The sequence below is a fragment of the Dipodomys merriami genome, unplaced genomic scaffold, assembly GCF_024711535.1.
Source record: "Dipodomys merriami isolate MVZ:Mamm:240054 unplaced genomic scaffold, mDipMer1.0.p SCAF_120, whole genome shotgun sequence".
Taxonomy (NCBI): Eukaryota; Metazoa; Chordata; class Mammalia; order Rodentia; family Heteromyidae; genus Dipodomys; species Dipodomys merriami.
In genome coordinates this window covers 2266377-2287900 of record NW_027202494.1, presented here as the reverse complement: position 1 = coordinate 2287900, position 21524 = coordinate 2266377, and the positions used below count along the sequence as shown (strand labels likewise).

The following is a 21524-nucleotide window of genomic DNA, read 5'->3' as shown; positions in this document are numbered from 1 at the left end:
GGGCATACTAGCCACGTGTCTCTTCTGAGCTGTCCTATCTGCACATCTCCCTCCAGCTCCGTCCACCTGTTCTTTTTTTAACGATCCCTTGCCAATGGCAGCGCTCCCGTGGGTCACCTGTGGCAAACAATGCTGATTCTTCTGGTTTTTAAGATGACGCAAACACTTCCTCTTCTGTGGCTCAGACTCAAGCTAGACACCTTTTTGTTTGTCCCCCAGAATACTTGGTTGGCACGTCTGCTGTGTTTCCCATTATGTGGCACTGTTGCTCTAAACGGATGACTGGCTGACCATGCTCTCTCTCCTGACAGACAGGGATAGAACTTGTTTCTGTTTTATGCATATGGAACCCAACACAGTTGTTGAAACTGAATTTGCTCAATTAATGAGACAATTAATTCATTTAATGAAGCTAGCCAGAGCAGATTGGAAGCAAGGTCTGTTGTGTTGTGTTTTGTTTTTCTAAAACATGTTACCCTGCATCCCCCTCGAGGCTCAGTGTCTTCATCTGTAAATGAGGAAGTACTAGTATCATCCTTTGTGGTGAAAAACTAGTATGATAATGAGATATTATGTTCAGGATATTCACACAATGAGTGGCTGAATAAAGATAATCAGATGTCCACCAGCCCAGTTTAATCTCCAGAGGATTAGTTATAATAAAGTTGAACCACCAGCTTTTTTTTTTTTTGCCAGTCCTGGGACTTGAACTCAAGGCCTAGGTGCTATCCTTGAGCCTCTTTTGTGCTCAAAGCTAGAGCTCTACCACTTGAGCCACAGCTCCACTTCCAGCTTTTTCTGAGTAGTTCATTTGGAGAGAAGAGTCTCGTGGACTTTCCTGCTTCCAACCACGATCCTCAGATCTCAGCCTCCTGAGTAGATAGGATTATAGGATTTTTTTAAGTTGAGGAAATTCAAAGCTCTATTGGTAAGAAAAGAACAGACTAAAAAGGCAAACAGCAGACCAACAGGTTTTCTTTGGAATGGAAAAGGACAGCAAGTCTCCTTCAGCCCAGCTGAAGAGAAAAGGGCACAGTGCTCTTATAGCTAGGGTCTCTGGTGAAGTCAAGCCAGACAGAAGCTAGGAGGTTTGTTTCACACGGTGGGAGGGGGCAGGGTAGGAACAGGGGGAGGGGCTCTTTGTGCAAAGATGGGGATGGGGGAAAGAGTAATCTTATCTTGAGTAACAAGATAGGGAGTTTAAACAACATCTGTGTTGAGAAGATGCATCAGCCCCACCGGTCCCAGGCTACCTCTTTTAAAGCTCCAGGGTATGTTTGGAGGAGGGAGAAAGGGAGGGGAGATGCTTCAGCGAGGTCAGAACCCAGGACAGTTCTGACATTCTTTTCCGGATGTGGCAGTCAGGGAGGAGATGGGTGTTTCTAGTTCCAGTTATTTTACATCACAGCCTCTCTCATGGATTCCAGTCTCTGGGGCCCTGGGCCCTATGGTCCTCCTGGCCTCTGAGTCCTGTGTTGCGGAGATTCTCTTTCTAACCTGGGCCAGTCAGACAGTAAAGCACGGTCCCTGCACCAAGGCATTTAATAAACACACACAAGGGCCCACACATGTGCATATGCACATACACAGGCACGCAAACACACACAAAGTCACTGAGGGCTTGGGGATATGGGTATCACACCTATGTTCTTCCATCATCTTCCTGAACTGCTCTTACTCGCTCTCCATTACCCATTCTGTTCCCTCTCTCATCCTGGCCTGAATTGGTGTTCTCCTCCTCCTTTCCTCATGCAGAACTCTTCAGCATTTTCAGCACCCCCAAACTTCTCCACCCAAACCCAGCCAGACACTCAGAAGAACAAAGGGTCTCACCTTGAGCTGGGCCTGACTTCTCCAGAGAGAAGTTGGGGATGAACCCCCATGGCACTACGAATGTTTCCAGAGTTGTTGTCTGTGTGACTCTGTCACGCTTCTCCTCCTCCCATCCATTCTCCCTTGTTTCAGATTACCAGATTTTATTTCTTGTGCCCTTCTCCTACCCAGAACTTCATACTTGGTCCTCAGGGCCCTTGGAACATGGAAGGAAGGTTGAAGAAGAACACAGGAAACCAGCAACCATGAACATATCCAGTTGCAAAGGGAATTTGTGTCATAGTTTAAGCAGGCTGTTTTCCTGAGTTCATTGGGTTTAAGTACTTGAAATGCACAGTGACTTTTCAGTGTTCCAGTATAGCACCTCAATTATAGAGAGACATCAAGGCAGTCTGAGCACTTTTTTTTTTTTTGGATTCCTGACTTTTATTTTCTGTTCCTTTGCTCAAAAAATGGTACTTTGCCTTTTTGCTGACAAACCTGGTCCTCATCAGAGGGAGAATATTTTTTTTAAGTCAACATTTCTCTATCGTCTTTGAGCTGGATTATTCCCATTATGTATTCTTAGAGGCTAAATTTCCAAATAGTTTCCCTTGGAGAATGCAGAATACAAAATCAGACATCCTGGTCATTTGGGGGAGATAATGACAGACACCCTATAAGACAAGAATCACAAACTGATGGCAAAATGACACTAAAAGATGACAGATGACTTTAAGTGTAGGAAACAAATCTTGAAGAAAAACATTTTTGTGTGTGAACTTGATCCAAAGCAGGAGGCAGCTAATTTTTCAGCTCTAAATGAAATTATTGCCTTCGTTACATAAAAATATAGATACACACAATACTCTCCTGCCCTTTGGGGTATATCTATCTTCTCTGTGAGTGCTTGTCCATATACTTAATGACTGATAATGGATTTTTAAAGGAGTGTTTAAAAATCTAGGCCTCTTGAGATTCTATTTAGAATGGAATATTTCTCCCAGTAGACTGGATTTTAGAAAATTAAAAGCAGCGTACAAGCATAGAGATAACATTTAGGGAAATGCGTATGAGTCATGTCCCCATCCTGTTGATTCTCTTTGTGGTTAATCATGAAACTCAGAGTATGAAACACAATGTTGATGAGTTTACTTGCTTGAACCCTAGAGTGGCTTAGAACAGATTGCTTGCAAAATGTGAGAGGGGAAGAAAACACAACCTTGGACTATAGCAAGACTCAACAAACTTTTTTTATACAAAAAGCCTGATAGAAAATATTTCTGACTATGAACTAGACCGTCTCTCCTACAACTATCCAAATCTACTAATACAGTGTGGAACTAAACATGGATAATGTGTAAATGAATACTATGGTTGTTTTTCAATAAAACTTTATTTGTAGAAACAGGTATAGGCGTTAGATTCCTGACTTCTAGGAGTGAGATGGCAATTGAGTGTATTTCCTATTTCGCTCCAGTTGACATTTTGTTGTATTTAAAAACTATCACATAGTATATGTCATAGGATGGGAGTATAGTAAAAGGATAATTATGTAAGCTTACTCATAATTCCAAACAAGACTTCAATTCAGTTTCCGATTGAATAACTGAGTTTAGGTTATTCCATTCACTTGGCTGCTTTGAACACTGTTTCCTTAAAGAGAGGGGGAAAAATCTTTTCTTTAATCTTCCAGGATGTATAAAGTCATAATCTTAAGAATAGCATCTGAAATCAATGTAATCCAAAGGTCCTTACTTGATAGTGTTTGCAGTAAGATCCCAGCGTCTTAGCACTTAAGTGTGTTCAGATTATATCCATTTAAACATCTGTGATTCATTATCATAAATATCACAGTTGTATGGGACCATATGTTTCAGCTTGAAGTGTGTGTGTGTGTGTGTGTGTGTGTGTGTGTGTGCATATTGTGAGCAATAAATCTCAGGAACCTTAGGCTTACGATGGGTATGTGCAAAAGAGAATATTTCAGGCTCATGGGGCCTCCTGTAATCACAGTATTATACTCAGGATCCCATACAAGAATCCTTCAACTGCAAAAGCTGCCACTTTGGATGGAAAGCTATGATTTGCATGGGGCTCATGCATTTCCCATGATAGTTCACATGAGGAAAAAATAGCTTAGACTTCCTGGGGAAATGTATGAGGGCTACTGTTGTCAAGTGAAGAAATCACAGGAAAGTAGGGTACCTGTAACAAGTGACCAGATACTCTTGATGCCCATCCTTCTCCATTCCCAAGGGGCTGAAGACAGAGACAATGCCATATGGCACAAGGGATGCAATAAAAATCTCTCACCATTGGAGGTTGAACAAGTATGACCAAAGAATGTCTCTTTGCTTACATCAGAAAGCCTATATAGGCATACAAGAATTAATTGTGCTTTGTGTACTATGAGCTAAATCATTGTATTTTAAATTTCCTGATAAGGTCTTGCCAACTGGATAGAACCAATCCATAATCACAGCTGATGAGCCTCTCATCACTTAAACAGGACATGACAAACTACGTGATTATAACCAGAAAGAATCTACTAATAGGTTTTGATTGCCAACTCTGTTTAAGGGCTGGCACTGAGCAGACCCAGAGACCCAAGTAATTATTTTGCAGGTAGCCTTTGCCCTTATAGAGTTCTCTGGTTGTAAAAGGATGAGACAGAAGAAAAATTTCAAAACTAAGTTGGCATTCTGCAGGCTCTTACAGCTGGACTGGCATGTCCAATGACCTTTATGACTCTGTCAATGTTACCAATACTTTGGCTTTATGATTTACGAAAAAGACCCACTGTTGCTTAAGTGGTGCACTTGAGACCCCGAATACCAGATACTTTTCTGCAAGTATCACTAGACCGGCTCTGGAATGTGCACAAACTTGTTTCTGCACAGAACCATTTCTTTATCACCAGGGAACAAAAGGTAGAATGTTCAAACTATATCCAGGTTTTTATACAAAAGATATGTGTACCCACACACTGGCTACAGATTACCTCTGACTTTGATGAGATTCAGACTTTACATTTGAAGATTGTGGATCAAACTTTTGTGCTATTTTTGATCTGAGAACTGGTGATGACTTTGTAGTGGAATAGCAAGATCTGCAGTCAGCCCAAATCTCAAGAGTTCATTGATGAAAGCTACAGTTACATCAATGGTAGTGTGTTGCACACTTCTCCTTTCCTCTCACCTGTAAAGATGCTAATTTACATAAAAGATCTTGGCTGCAGCTCTGGGCTGCAGAAAGTTGAGTCTGTACCCCATTCTTGTGTCCCCCACTTCAGAGTTAAAGTTTCTAGCAAGCTTTGACTCATAGGTTCTTCTAGCTTTTACTATGTAGCTATAACCACCTACTTTGATATTCTACCTGATTTCATTTTTTGATGGCTCTTTTGTAGAATAATTTTCAATATGTACTATATATTTTACCATCATAAAAGAAATAAGACCCTCAGCTCCTGGGACAAGATTCCATAATCTTTGTAGAAAGTAATTCCAGGTTTATTCATTATGCATGTGTGACCTTAAGGAATTTTCACCTCTCAGCCTCAGGTTACCTCCTCTGTAACTTCATGGGACAGTCAGAGTTATGATCAAACATCTGACCCACTGCCTGGTCAATACAGAATGCCCTATCTATGGTAACTATTTAGAAGACAGACTGTAGAGTGAAAAAGCATCCTTCTATGTTTCATAGGATGACTTGGTCATGTAGAAAATAATTCTGGGTGACTGGCCCCTGGATGCATTCATATGAACCAACACCCTTTTATAATACAAATACTAACACTAGCTGAACTGGCATGGACCCCAAAACCAGGTCAGACACCAAAATTGGATGTTTTACGTGATTTTCATACCCAACTATTTTATCCACTCTTGTGGATAAAGTTTCTTGGGAAGCATACCAATCAATGATTGGTTATATTAAATTTTATGTGGAAAACTCAATTTCATGAAAAAATGTTGTAAGGTCAATTACCGAGAAGAGTGCCTCTAGTTCCATAATGAGATATATGAAAATCAGATGGAAATTTGCAATTTTTTGTGAGCTCAGCTCTTCAGGAAAGTGAAGTGTACTTCTTGGGAATTGCTCTTAATGGATATCCCAGAGAATACCCAGTGGTTGACTTTCTCTCACTGCTAGAAAGAAATTGATTACATGGAATTATGATCTGCCTGCTTATAATTTCTACCACATGGTGCTTATTGGATCTTTTCATACGATGATGAAATGGAACATCAGTTCTTTAACATGTGAAATCATATATACTCTAAATATTATGAAGGTAGCAAATATACCTTATTCAACTTTTGGTTGGCATTTATCCTTTGTTGTTTACTATCTTTCACTTTGTGAGTGAACAAATGCTAATTTTAGTGGGTTGCTATATAAATATACCAAGCTTTAGAATGGTAGAATTTCCTAATCATAAGAGACCTCACCAAATGTTTGACTCTTTCCCCCAACATTCCTGACCAAGAGTCAGAAAAGTTCTGCTTGAAAGTATCCAGTGACAAGTACATTATTTCATCCAGAAGAAAATATTCTGTATTTCCAGAGGGTTTTCCAGTATTTGAAAAAATCGGATATCAAACAAATATTGATTCTTTGCATTGCATTGGCTTATAGTCTCCCACCAACATGCTAGAAGAACCTCCACCTCCTTCTCCTAGGCTTTTATTCCAATCATTTCTAAAGGTCTTGGAGCATCTTTCAGTTGAACTCACAGGTGTTTTCTTGTTCTCCTTGCCTGACTCTCCTGGAAAGCTCTTGGAGAAGTACCCATCTGGGAACAGTCCTTCCCTAGGACCCCAGACCCAAACCCCCTCATGCCTGGCCACCCCACTGCTTCATTTGCCTTTCTGACATGAGAGCCAAGCCAAGCTACTTTCAGCTCAGAGATGAGCTCAGGCTGACCCTCAGCCAGTGATTAGTATTAACAGTGTATTCCTTGGAATTAAAGTGTTAGTTAGTGAGAATATTGAAGTTGTTTACGGTTTGTGAGTATTAGAGAGCTGGTGTGTAACTTTCTCCCTGAGTTGAAGGTGCCCAGGGGCAACCAGAAAGCCACCACTGTGTTCTTCTCTTCACCTTCCAGCTGGTTCTGTACCTCGCACCAGGTGGTCATGCAGAAGTTGTTCTTCTCTTGAGATCCTTCCGCTCCAGGTATATCTTCTGTATGATGGTCAGGGCATCAAACATGGCAGGCTTTGAATCCCTAGGTGGAGCCAAGACACTAGGCTACAAGTGTGCAAGAGACTATAGCTGTGAAGTCGTGTACCTTTGCAGTTCTGATGCAGCCAATCTGTCCTTCCATTAGCCCCAGAGATGTCCACAGGGAAGGAGAGAAGTTGCATTAGACATGCCAGCTACATCACCCACTAAGGGTTTTGTGAGAGACATATGTGAGGTACAGGAAAACATCTCTCTAAACGCAAGTGTGACTCTCAGATGCTGATTCCACGATTTCTGTTTCGCTGAGAAGGTGACTTTGAGATCAACTCACTCAAATCTTCATTTGAGTCTGCACTCTCATTGTCAGTTATGCTTGGGGACACGGTTTTAAATTTATGTAGCTGCCAAGTTACAGTTCTCCTGTTCATTCAGCAAAGAGGGTTGAGTGTGTACTGAGGTGGATGCAATGCTATCTACAAGGTAATCCAATTCAAAATACAAATTCATCATTATTATAACCACCATGGGCTAGAGACTGTTCATCATCTTATCAGAAAACAATTTGCCACGTTTTAAAGAATCAGTAGTGGGCAGGGAATGTAGGACCTTGGCAGGAGAAAACTGATTCAGAGTGAACGATTTAGTTTTTAATGGTAGACAGAAAAAAAATACACACACACACACACACACACACACACACACACACACACACACACACACACACACACACACACATATAAATTCTGAAAGCAGACGTGAAGTCTGTCTTTTTCCAAGCCTTTGAGGGTTCACATGGCAAAAAAACAGGTTTCTGCTGAGGATCATTTGACTGAATCATCCTTTACATCTTGCCCTGACATGATAGAATTGAAACTCTATTTTATTGAAGTTGGAATTGATGCATGAGATGGTATTAAGACAATTTTATGTGTCCCATGCACCTATCAAAATATACAGTGGCAAAATCCTCTTCTGGGTCGATCAGCCATGGGGCAGGCTCTCCAAGAACCTCCTAGAAGCTCTATGGATGTCAGTACTGGCTCTGCACCGACTCTGGGCCACTGTGAGGCCCAGGATGCAGCCCAGGGCATTCTGGAAGCAGACGCGTACTGCATGTAGAGGCTGGGAGGACTGGGCCTGCTGAATAACCACAGAACTGATCCAACATGGGTAGAGGGGCACATTTGTGAGTAAAAATTCCATTGAGCAGAATGCCTGAGGAACGAGAGGGCTCAGAGACACTGGGGGGGCAGGTCCAAATTGCCTCGGGGCTCTTCCAAAGGAAGTGGGTGCTGTTGCATGCCAGTGGGATACCGAAGGATGGAAAAAGCAATTAAGTGCTGCCCTGAATCCTGGAGAGAGTCCATCTGATGTTTCTGAACTGGATGCACTAAAGCAAGTCCTCAGACAGGCATCGCATGCCAGCCCCACAAAGACTCTGCAGATCTACCAGCACACAGCTCCTTCTTGCTGATGGAACAGTTGAATTCTGTATTCCTAAGTAGGCCAGGGTAGCTGAGATAGCTGGTCTACCCCAGTCTGCGGGAGAATAAATAAATAGTCTGTAGTTTACATTCTGCACAGAGCAGCGCCTAGGCTCCAGAGATGGCTAGGCGAGGTTCTCCTGTGAGCTGAGGAAGATTTGTCAGAGAATTTGCAAGGCAATTGGAAGGCAAGTTGGACCCTTGAAGTCAACAACATGTATTCATTAACTGTGACAAACGCAACATCAGGGCTTTCCTATTACCTGACAACAATGAAACTATCATCCTCGCACATCAAGAGGATTGCGATCCACACTCATCTCTCTGTGGGAGGTGTTCCTGCCTAGATGGGCATAGTAATTCATATACATCTGTTTGTGGGATGACCGGCTCAGAGCTGATGGTCCTGATTCACACATATCCTTGCACAAGTATACAAGCAGAGTCTGAGCACCAACTCTGAACATGGGCTGCACCTAAAGTGCTTACCCATTTATAAATCTCAGCAAATGTGCACAACCTGGAGGACCGTATTCGCATCTTAAGACAGAAGAGTATGGCTCAAAGATGGAATCAAACACGCTTAGGAAGATAACACAAAAGCCATGTATTCGTTCATACATATCTCTTTAAGCAGAACTGTTCCATATTTTTCAGATAAAATTAAATCCATCTGCATGTTAATATTTCCTGGGATCATAATGCAGCTTAATTTGCTCCTTCACATATTTCAGGATGGTAACAGATCTAACGCTTTTTGGATTTTCATCCCTAAGAACCACGTTCAAAAGAAAAGAAAACTAGAAAGACATAATAAAATCAAGGTCGGGAAGATGAAGCCCCCTTAATTCATGTGCCAAACTTCCCATTTCCAGTGTGGTTTTGTCTCCCTCCCAGCTAAAGTTTGTCTTTTTGTGACATTTGCATTAAGCCCAGAGGACATTTTGAGTGGAGACACGCTGAAAGCATAATTGAAACGCTGAGTGGTGCCGTTTGCCTAATTTGCATTTTCCCCCAGGTAGGGGGGGGTCACACCTCCCCTCTTTTCTCCTGGGGTGCTCTAAGATTATCTCAAAGAATGATGGTATGCGACCGATTCAATAAATTCCCACGTAGGGTTTATTATATGTATAACTTTCTTTTCTTTCTAGAAGCAATTTTAAATGCCACCACGATAAAGTACATGGAGAAGTTAATAGTAGGTTCACAATAGCCTGGACAGTCCATTGTCCCCTCAAGTGGAGGTTTCAAATATTTGTCCACAAATTTAAATGTTTATAAGAATTTTTTTTGTTTGAGTTATCCACAGTGCCCTCTTCAGCTATGTACAAGGTTGTCTCTATAGAAACAAGTCAGAAGCTATTCAATTTTACCTTTAAATATATTCTTTGAACCCTATACCTCCAAACACGTACTGTCTGGAACTATCAACAAAGCTAATGAGATCATGATGCAGGGGTGGTCCCTCCATTTGCTCCTCTTAACCAGTAATATAAGGTAAGATTGCAAAGCATGGTGATTCTGCTCTGATGAACTACTCTTCCTGCATGTCCAGTCGGTCATTTAGATAGTGCCAAAGTTGCTAGCCTAAGTGCTTTGCTGGGACTTGTGTCTTTGACTAGTCTTCACCATTGATGCTACATGCATTTCATGACAGATATCTGGCTGTCATTATAAACTGCTTAGGGTGGGGGCCATGTATGGATTGTTCTAGATGAGGATGAGCAGAGAGGAGCATAGTCCCAAAGCCCTTTCCAGGATGCAACAAATAAACGTTACTCCAAAGGTTTTAGTAGATCCAAGGACCCAGTTTTTACTAATAGAACTCAATTTATTTTGACACATATTAGACTATTGCATTTGGAGTGCCAGGCACTAGTGGCTCATACTATACTACCAGCCAATCAGGCGGCCGGGGATGAGAGGGTCAGGCAGACGGTGCCCACCATGAATGGCTGTGAGGGCCACGGTGGGAGGAGCCATGCAAAGGTGACTTAAGGCTCATCCCAACTGTCAGTATTTCAGAAAAGAAAAAGAATCATAGCCTGCATTTCCATGAAGCTGTCTTTGCCAACAATCCATGTGGAAATTGTTCAGAACACCTTTTTTGATGCTTTAGTTTCCCTCCGTTGAGGTCTTTTTTCTGTCGTAGCTGCCCACGTGAGGAAGGAAGTTAGAATTTCACCTAGGGACGCGAAGAGATTCACAGGTGGACAAGGCTGACCCGGAGTCCGCCGAGCCTGGCTTCCTCTAGTGCCATCTCCATGGTAGCGGCACAGGCGGCAGCCCTGAGCAAGCGTGCCCACCTAGAAACAAGGAGAAGGGCATGGAGCAGGCAGAAAGCCAGCCGGAAGCAGACTGCCACGCCGGGAAAAGGAAGAGGCAGCCCTCCTAGTGTTGGGGATCGCGAGAACATCAATAATCATGCACATTTGTGGAACTCAGCTCTGTCCCGAGGGTTCGGCCCGTGGAGGCCCATGTAGCATTCTCTTCTGCCTCTGGAGGGCGCTGTTCTCTAAGGAAGGCGGTGTTACTAGCCTCGGCAGTGGAAGGAACTGGGTACAGAGGTAGAGCTTGTCTGAGCAAGGACCAGAGAAGGCCTTCAGAACTAGCATCTGACATCCTGCCTGCCTTCCCACGCGTGCAGAACAGCAGCTCCTGGCGTGCCAGGCCCCAGGACTCCTCTCCCTTTCAGTCGTGGCTAAGCATCATGGAGTCCTGGTACTCTGAAAGTGTATTGTCTAAGGTCCTGGTGCTTAGCATATTATGCGTTTGATTCATCTGGGGCGCTTCTGCGGGATGCTGGTGCTCAGACCCCAACCCAGCCTGAGTTGGTCACAATCTCCAGAAAGAGGGGGCAGGTATCGCTTTTTGTTTAAGTACTCCCCTGAGGATGTCATAGATATCAGCCTTGAGAAGAACATTTCCCGTGTAAAGCATCTGCTTCTGAGCTGGGGGGAGGCACAGAGCTCAAGGGAAAAACGGTGAACAGGTGCCGCGGTGGGGCTCGCTACACCCTGTGTTGAAGGTGAACTGGACGACCTTCATTGTGGGTAGAGATGGGGGAGTGGGCCTGGGAGAGAATGAGGGAAGGGATGACACTGTGCAAGAGGAATTGTAAGTAAGGTGCCAGTGGCTCACGCCTGTTATCCCAGCTACTCAGGAGGCTGAGATCTGAGGATCACAGTTCAAAGCCAGGCCGGGCAGGAAAGTCTATGAGACTCTTATTTCCAATAAACCACCAGAAAACTGGAAGTAGCGCTGTGGCTCAAATGGTAGAGTGTTAGCCTGGGGCTGAAGAGCTGAGGGACAGTGCCCAGGCCCAGAGTTCAAGCCCCATGACCAACAACAATAACAACAACAACAACAAGGAATTGTACTCATGACCTGATGTATGTAACTGTAATCCCTCTGTATATCACCTTTATAATAATAATAAAGGCATTTTTTGAAAGGAGAAGCAAGGACCCTTGGAGCTGTCAGCTAGTTGGTATGGGTGGGAAGAGGGCTGGGGTGTACTGTCTGAGGGCCTGTGACTCTGAATGGAAATAGGGTCTCAGCCTGGCACCTCTTGTGCCCACTAAGGATTTGTGAGATGCCAAATGGAGTTGAGATGAAGAAACCACCCCTTTTCTTCTTGTTCATCGGTGCCTAGGAAATGGAACGCCCAGAACTCAGGTTTACCGAGGCAGCAGATCGGATCGGGGGCATTCTCTTGCTCTCTCCTTGTGCAGTCGGCAGTACTCTGTTGTAACCAGAGGGGATGGAATCAGTTCTTATGGAGAGGAGAAACGGTGTACATAAAGGAACAAAGTACGATATGCATGCAATGGGCAGACAGGCATGAGTACAACTGTGATGTAAGATTCCGTAAGTTCATCTGTGATCTTAAGGCCTTAGAAGAGGGTGGTGATTATGAAAACAGAATGTCTGACAAGGCTTCTTAGGGGCATAGGTAGTGGGAAAACAAAAGCCCAGAGGGGCTGCTGAAAATGAGGCTCGCTGGGAGGCAGGAGGCAGTGCGCAGCCCTGGACACAGAGCTGGGCACCTGGAACCACTCAGTGAATGGCGGGCATTCGTCCAAGCATCTTTCCTTCAGCGCACACACAGGTTCCAATTATGCTTTGGGCTCCGCTAAACTTTAATGGGATTATGGAGAAAGATTAACAGACATGGCTGAGCACCGAGTCCAAGCCGCGTGCTGTTTAGAGAATGGAACAGGGCCAGGTGCTCATGGTCAAGTTCTCCATCCCTTATCCATCTCTACGACTGGGCTTAACCGAGTCAGGAGGTCGCCAAAGGCCTTCATCTCAGTGCTCAGCCTCACCTGCAGCCTCTCCTGCGCACAGCTCCCCCGAAGTCCCCTACCACACAGCATCGTTTTGCTTGCAGAGTGGTTTGGGATGGGATCGTTATCGATGGCCTTCCGCATGCACATAAAAATGTGTCATATTTATTACTGGAGATGTAGAGATAAGTAAAAAGAAAAAATCAGATGCCACTTCTGCCCCTGACTCTGGTGAGGAAGACACATAAATTAGACATATTTATACAATGCTATATTATGGGAAGGCCTTTGTACAAGAAGCTGCGGAGCATGGGGCATCTTGGAGCTGAATGGTGCAGAATGATGACTTACCCTGGGAAAGATGGTGGTGAGAGGTCCCTGTGACTGGCCAGAGCCAGTGATCAAAGCCACGGAGTGGAAGGGTTGTGTCTTTCCTGAATTCTCCTAGCACAGAGCCACTGAGTGTAAGTGGTTCACTAGGGGATGAAGGGCAGTTCTGGGGTTAGGAGTAGTGAAGCGTCCATGTATAACAGCTGTATAGCTTACCCAGGCTCTTTGTGTCTCCTTTTCCCAGTGACCTTCAGTGACTGTCAGGGAAACGCCAAGCTGCGCTATGAGGTCTCCAGTCCCCACTTCAAGGTGAATGCCGATGGCGGCTTAGTGCCCCTGAGGAACGTCAGCGCGGTGGGTCGGACCCTGTTCGTCCATGCCAGGACTCCCCACGCCGAGGACATGGCCGAGCTCGTGATTGTCGGAGGGAGGGACATCCAGGGATCCTGGCAGGTAAGGTTTTGGCCTAAGCTGCATCTGTGAGGAAAGCACATTGTCTGTCTCATGTGGAAATGGGTCTTTATTGCGTTGGCCAATGCGCTTTTGATTATTGTGACTACAAATGACAGAAATACAGCTCCCAAAAAAATGGCAAGAGGAGGGACAACAGGAACTTACCAGTTCATAGATGATCGCTTGCCAGCATTGTTCACGGCTTCACACTGGTGCCCACAGGACGGCGTAGCTCTGACTTGTATCCATCCCGTGGCTCTGTCTGTATTCCCTGAGAGAGTCTCTTCCCAATAAGGTCAGAAAAGGCTGGAAACTGATTCGCATTGGCTCTCCTCGGATTCCATGCCCGTCTCTGAGCTAAGTGCCCTGTCCCCCTGTGACACTCTGTCTAGCTGGACACACCTGGGTCATGTGTCTTTTCCTGAAGTCAGGGCTGAAGTAGTCCCCTTCGCCCAAACACCCCACCGGGAGCCAAAGATGGGTGGTTCTTCCAGGCACACCACTTGTCCGAGATGGGGGAGCAGGTTCGGGGCAGATGTCAGGCGGGGCCTCTCATTGCTGGGTGAGGCCAGGCAGTCACTGCACAGGCCGCTGTCCCTGCTGTACAGCAGGGCCCGTTCTCTTGCAGATGCCCACGTGTGCTCATCTTCCCACTCCCCAGGCGTGGGCGCACACTTGAGGAGTGCCACCGACTGCCATCCGGGCCCCTAGAGGCCTTTTGCCTGAGCCGCTCTAGGTCTTTTGCCTTTGATGATAGGAAGTTTCCAAAAGACTCTTACAAAAGAATAGCCCTGATAACAGTAGGTGCCCCACTTGGCATCTCTCGCCTGCTTTCCTGCCTGCCACCCTGAGCTCTGGAAGCCCCTGGCTCCTATGACCTTTCTCCATCTGCCCCAACCCTGGCTGATTTGTAACGTGGTCTGGTGGTAGACGAAGCAGGACGCCACAGTTAAGGGCAGGGTGACAGACAACGTGAGCACAGGCTTCTGCAACACTGTGATCTCGAGAAAGACATCCTGCTTCACAGGCCCCGGGGGCACCAGGTGGCCTGGGTGTAGTTCCCCCATCACTGGGCTCGTGGCTGAGGTGGCCTGACCTGAGCATCCTTCCCAGTGCAGGCAGAACTGTCCGTGGGTCAGGGAGAGAGGTTTCTAAGCCAGAAAGTCGTTGCTATGAAGAGACTGGACCCATTCCATAACCCCACGGTTCCCTTTCCCATCTGTGACTCTGTGAGTGAAGGGCAGCCCGAGGCCTCGAGGCTCGGCTCAGCGCGGCCCTGATAGTTTCACAGAAAACAGGCTATTGGTGAGTACACGGAGGCCGGTGTGGACGCCGATGGACTCCATAAAGGCAAGCGTTCCTCTTATTTAGCCACCGCGGTTTTCTCAGCATCTCACCAACTTGCGACCTAAATGACGCGGCAAATAACCAAAAGAACACAGTTGCCGAGATACATGGCACCAGCGCTGCTCTGGAACAGAGAAATGCTGCGGAGGGCGGAGGAGGGGGCAGCAAGGGGCTGAGCATGTGCCCATGGCCCTCAGTCAGCATGGCTCAGGGTTCATCTTTGTGTCAGGAAAGATGAGGTCAGATCGCGTTGCTTGGACGATAGCTGGAGGGGTTCTGAGCACTTGTCGGGACAAATGCCGCTGTGCGGGACAAGAAGATAGGCTCTGTGGCTTGGCTCCAGTCTCCCAGTCTGTCCCCCCCTCTTGAGGCCAGGCAAGATGCTTTGCCACAGCAGAGCCCCTTCCGGCTGGTTCTCCTTTGCCGCTGTCTGCACACACTGTGGACACAACTTGGCTGTAATTGTTTGCTTGCTCCCTGCGAAACACGGAGAGGCGGCCAAGCTGTGCTGTGGGCCAGCTTCCGGCAGGACCGGACGCTCTTCTTCCGCCTTGGTGATTTTGTGTGGTTTGGAAACGGCCCTTGTGCAGATGTCCAGATGAGCACATGATTGAGAGAGAGAGAGAGAGAGAGAGAGAGAGAGAGAGAGAGAGAGAGAGAGAGAGAGAGAGAGAGAGAGAGAGAGAGAGAGAAGAGAGAAAGAGAGAAAGAGAGAATAAGAAAAATAGCAAAAAGAACCCCTCTAAAGAGAGTAGACTTTGGTTAGACATGTGTCTCTGGTACTCTGTATGGTCCTATTGTGTGTAACCAAGCCGGTTGCAGCCTTAAAAAGGAAGATTGGTGGGAGCGTGGTGCGTGGGCTCAGAGCCTTCGGACATGCGCAGGTGGTTAATGTACTAGGCCGGGGGTGGGGGCGGGGAATGGCAGGAGCTCTGCGCCCATGGATGAGGGAGGAGCTCAGGGAGAACAGCGCCACCTGTGCACCTGGTACTACTTCTGTGCGCGTCTATTGTTGGCTCTGGTAACCTGCTGGCAACCATGGGGCGCACGTCTCTGTGTACTGAGGCAGCGAGAGGCGGGGGACTTGCCCCCGGTGACACAGTGACAAGGAACAGCTGCTTAGGCAGTCCAGCGCCTGAATCCTTGCCTCTTCCTGATGCCACGCCACCCTTCCCTGGTCTTTGGGATGGGGGGGGGGGGCGGAGAACGCCCCATGGGGGGTATGCCGTTGCCTCAGGAAAGGATTTCTCCCACACTCTATGGCCTTGGATGGGTAGCTGTTCCACTGGGACCGTCCTTGGTGTGGGGTTTTGTCATCCATAGAGAGGGGGTGGTAATAGACATCCCGGGGCCTCCAGGAGGATTGGACGGAACAGCACACGCAGCACTCAGCTGATGCTGCAGCGGTGAACTTCAGTAATGACCAGAGCCGGCGTGGACATGGTGCTCGCTCCGAGTGCAGTGCTCTCTCCCGCTTCCCTGTCTCCTCATCCCCCCGCATGCTGTTAGCTTCAGCATCTCTCTGGAGAGGGCAGCGATGCCGTGGCGCCTCCCGCGCCTGGGCCGTGTATCGAGCGGGCGTCAGGGCTGAGGGCTCAGACCCGGCAGTGTGGCTCCACAGCTCCTCCTCTTGACACAGATGCCCCGTTGTTGCCTGGCCTTGAAATGTGGGGCAGAGCGCAAAGGCCGTTCCCACAAACGTGACAGCCATCCCAAGCGGGGCCCGAGACACGGACGAGAAGATGCCGGGCGCCCGTGTAGGACTCTTCCAGCTCCTTCTCTTCCCACGGTGGAAGCTAGCCGCGCATCCCCTGGCCGAGCATCCTGGCTCCAGATTTCCATTTCTCTTCCTTGAGCTGTGCACCCTCCTCCACCCAGGCCTTTGGGGCTAAGGATGCAGCTTTGCATTGTGGGTATAAAGCACCTCACTGGCAGCGGGGAGCACAGCATCTCTTGGCTCCCCTCGGGTGTTGGTGAGCACATCCCCTACCTACCCCCGAAGAAGCCGGGGCCCAGAATCCCAGGAGAGGCCGGCGGGGAGATGCTGAGCGGAAGCAGGCGGGTAGCGGGCGGGAAGAGGACACGTTGACGGGCTGGACCACAGGAGCCACCGAGTTCCTAAGTGGGGAAACAGGCAGGATGCAAACAGCCACTGGGCATCCACTGGGGACGGAAGTACCCAGGGAGACAGGCAAGGCTTCTAATAGCGGCGACCGGTTGTTTCCTTCATTTAAGGGACACTTTGTGTGATACTTCAGACCGTGGACATCTCCATGTGCGCTGTAACGTACATGATTTCTAACCCCCACAGCGTCCTGTGGGGTGTCACCCACCCCCTCCCTGCAGCCTGGAGACCTGGGCCTCCACTTGACCGTTGAGGGACAGGAAACGGACTGCCTGCTTGCCTCTCTGTCCAGACACTCGTCACTGTGCTGACCCCTGGCTAGCCAGGGGCCCAGGCCCTGCGTGGCCGCTGTCACTGCCCTCGGGTGGAGAAAAGAGCTCATGAATAGAGCTGCAGGGTAGCCATGGAGGAAGTATAAGGTGTGCACTGACTGGAGAAAGAGCCCAGCTGCGGCATCTAGATGATTCTACATTGTGTAGCCTAGAAGATGGATGTGAATGGGACCAGGAAAGAAAGGAGTTGGGTGGTAAGGATGTCTAGTGAGATGTGTATGGGGGAGTACACACACACACACACACACACACACACCCTGGGGCTGCTGGGATATCTTGATAGAGATGGGATTAGTGAGGATTGTGGGCTTTTAGGGTGTGTTTGGAGGAACACCCGAGGACTAAGGAAGAACACCTAACAGTCTGCTTTGGTACATGAAGAAGTCCACCTTCCCACGATACCACTTACCCGCGTGTGACTTTGGTGGATCACTCAGTGCTCTGAGATCCTCGGCTCTGAAGCAGGAATACAAGTAGAGTCCACGCCACCGCGCATTCTACCGGGCAGAGCACAGAACAGCGCGCCACAGCCGCTGAGAGTCTCTGAGAGAGGCAGGAAGAGGAAGTGCGGGTTGAGTGCCTGCACTTGAGACCATGAGGCCAAAGCTGGAGACCCGGGCCAGGAGAGGGAGAGCAGTCAAGGAAGGAGAGAGAAGGCATCTGTGAACATGGGGGCAGGGTGGTGCTCCAGAGCCAAGCCGACTGCAGTCTGATTTCACATCACCGCGCGTCCTCGGGGAGACACAGCAGTGACCGCACAGTCGCCTGTCACCCGCAGCCCCCAGTGCCTCTTTTCTTTCTACCTGCTGTTGTGACTCTGCGTCACCTGGAAAGTCTGTAGCCTGAGCCTGGAAGTCCATTGTTAATGGCTTAATTATACTCTTGAGTGATTTCTGCATTTTTAATGAGCTGCCCCGCATCTTGCTCCGCTTCTGTCTGGGGCGGTGTACAATCCCTGTAGATCTGAGCGAGCCAGGGTGTCGTTTAATGCTTGGCTTTTGCCAGGCTGAGTGATTGGAATGGAGGCAGCAGCGTTACCCATCCATTCCATGCACAAAGGGTCTTGGCGCCGCAGAACGCGGTCATGACCCGAGCACACAAAGGCGGGAAGAGTGAGGATGCCTTCCACCATTCGACAAGCAAAATGTGTGTGTGTGTGTGCTCGCACACGCGTGTGTGTTTCCCTGTGCTCCATTCCTGGCACCAAGATGTCTTTACCTACCTGTAAACCAGATTTATCCTTTTCAAGCCTGCCTTTTCCTCCCCAAACCCACTGGTAATTAATCAACTGGCTTATCTATCAATTTATTTATCTTCCTAAATACAGACGATGTCACGGAGCTGTGACATCAATTAAAGAGCCCGATGAAGTCAGGCTGGGAAGGAATATCAGGGAACTTGTAGGAATCACTCTTGACCTCCTGTGTAAGAACCGAAGCAGCTATACTGAGTTTGGTTTGAATTTGGAAGCCCGGGCTCTGGGCACTTGTAGAATTTACACGCGTTGAGCCAGGCAGGGAATTCAAATGGCTCATTGTTCTGAGATGTCACTCCCCCGACCCAAGGCCTCCCTGTCCCCCCATTCCAAGGCAAGACTCCCTCTCCCACCCCCTTCAAAACAAACCAACCAACCCAGCCTCCCTCTGTGCCTGACACAGGGTCAGAACTCAGTCAATGCTTTTGACAAATGAATGAGTGGACAAGGACCCCACTTCCTGTTCAGAGCTCCGCCTCCTTCAGCACCAGCCCCGAGGCCCCTTAGGGGAGCCGGGCCTGCTTGTCCCTTCTGGCTGGCCACTCTTCTGTCTGGACCACATCCCCTCCACTGGGCCCCCACCGCCCGGCAGCCAGCACCAGCTGACCTGGCCAGCTCCAATGATACGCAGGACTAGCGGAGAATTCCCTTCTTCGGGAACACCTGTCTGTCCCCCTGGCCAAGAGGTCTTTCCCTTCAAGCTCCTCTAAGAAGGGCCAGGCTTTCCCCCACGGCAGCCATGTGTGGCTGGGCCGGTCTTCTAGCAGAGCACCCAGGCAGGCCGCCGTGGCGGAAGTCACAGTGCCGCCCCGGCCTCTTCTCCAGCTCCTGGGCGGTGACGTGGGCTGCCGGGTGTCATCCTCTCAGGAGTGCTCTGGGGCGTCAGCGTTGACACCCGCGCAGCTCTTCACCGGTGACCAGCATGCTTAAGTGCCCTGGGAAGGGCCATTGTTCCGTTGTTCCTCGGGATTAGCCTGTCAAAGCCAGGTCCGTAACGCGTGTTCTGCAAATGAATGAGGAAAGCTGAGATGGCCCCCTCCTCACCCCACACCAGGTGTGATCCGTTCTTCTGCACCCCTGTGGGGGACTTAGGGTCACGGGTGACTCTGCTTTGTCATTGTCCCCATGCCAACCTGCCTATTCTATTCAATTCGATGACTCAACTTCCTGGAGGGGAGACTCTTATTTCTCTGAGTCCACTTAATAAACACCAGAAGACTTGGCAGTATTTAAAAGTTAATTAAGAGCAATTTGCACATCTTTACTGGAAGTCAATTGCAGGTAAAACTGGATCCAATAAAGGAAGGTGGACTCCTAATCAAGATGCTCAAATTAAATGCAGAATAATAATAATGGCTGTGATCCATTCTGGTCATTAGAAGAATCCTTGAAAAAGTCAAAACAGAGAAGGTTATGATGGCAACGGAAAAGGTTAAATTTAAGGCTTGTTTATCTCAGTTGTTTATCATCACTGCAAACATGCAATTTTAAAAGACATAATATTTGGCCCCTAATATAATTTCAAGCATCAGTACGGGAAGAGTTCCAAACTCAAATAAAGTAAAACAAGAAGAGTGGCAGAGAAGCAACCACTCGCAGAAACCGCTGCTTCTGTTTTAATTTTTTAAATAAAAATATGAAATATGTTACCAACTGCCTAGAAGCCCACAGTGATGAAGTTTGGCTCACACAGCGCTGGGGGTGAGGTGTGGTGCTCATCCCCACAATCGGCCGGAACCTCGGATTTCATCGGCTAGCACCCTGAAGACATCCCTTAGCACCTCGTCACCAAGCCCTAAAGCAGAGGCCCAGGGCACCCATTACTACTGACATACATTCTGAGGGTATTTATCCAAACCTTCAGACACTGTTAACCTGGAATCACCCCAGACTCCCTCCAGATCACACATTTCCTATGCACTGCTTGCATAGAGCACCACATCTATAGAAGAAATGGGTACCACAGCACCGTGGGGATGCCATAATCAGATGTACACAATTAAAAAGTGCCATGTTGGGCTGGGCAGGTGGCTCAGTGGTAGAGCGCATGCCTTGCATGCCTAAGGCCCTTGTTTCAATTCCTCAGCACCACATAAGCAGAAAAGGCTCTGTGGCTCAAGTGGTAGAACACTAGCCTTGAGCTGAAGAGCTGAGGGACAGCGCCCAGAGTTCAAGCCCCACCACCAAAAGAAAAAAAAGAAAAAAAAGTGTCAAGCCAGGTGCCCAGTAACCAATGATTCTTGACCACTTCAGTGCCTGGCAAGCTGGTGTTCTTTCTATCATATCTATTAGAACACACATTCTAGACCAAAATGCGTCTGTACACTTGTTACTGAGCTAGACTTTAGCTGAGCATTTGCCTCCTGTTCGTTTTGGTTATTACTCCGCTACTCTCTGAGACGACGGATGTGTGTAGCTTGACTTGGTGTCTATACACTATCCCAGGTAGAGGAGAATAGCCAGCTAAGCAAAATGAATTAGCTTGTCTCAAGTGATGTGGAGTCTGTAGCACTGGTCAATTATATTGATCTTGCTTGCATGAAATATGTTTTACAAACATCCCAGCAGAGGACCAGTCTGCGCATTTACTGTGACTGTAAAGAAGTAATGAGTTAAAGAAGCAGAAACTTAATAGGTGCTGATTTAACAAGTGCAGTCACTTAAAAAAATCTGTGAATTATTGCTCTCCATAGCCAAGCCTCTTCAGTCACTTTTAAAGAAAATTAGTATCCGTTTAACTGTCATCCAAATTGGAAAAAATATACAGCTTGAAAATTATTATACCAATCTAAGAATTGGGTCTTAAATAGGGTATTAGGCTGTTTTTTTGACGCATGCCTAAATTGTCATGTTTATAGCTCTTAGCTTTGGGGTGCTATTCAGATATAGATAAAAAAAGACATCCTT

At 47.5% G+C, this 21524-nt stretch overlaps 1 protein-coding gene across 2 annotated transcripts in view; it reads left to right on the top strand.

The window, feature by feature from the left end:
* Window positions 1–21524, top strand: part of LOC138823539 (cadherin-13) — a 711572-nt gene that overhangs the window by 280123 nt on the left and 409925 nt on the right. For both annotated transcript variants that reach the window (XM_070016920.1, XM_070016918.1), the window contains exon 3: window positions 13350–13558. In XM_070016920.1, the coding sequence (XP_069873021.1) occupies window positions 13350–13558 (209 nt within the window). The remainder of the gene's footprint in view (window positions 1–13349; window positions 13559–21524) is intronic.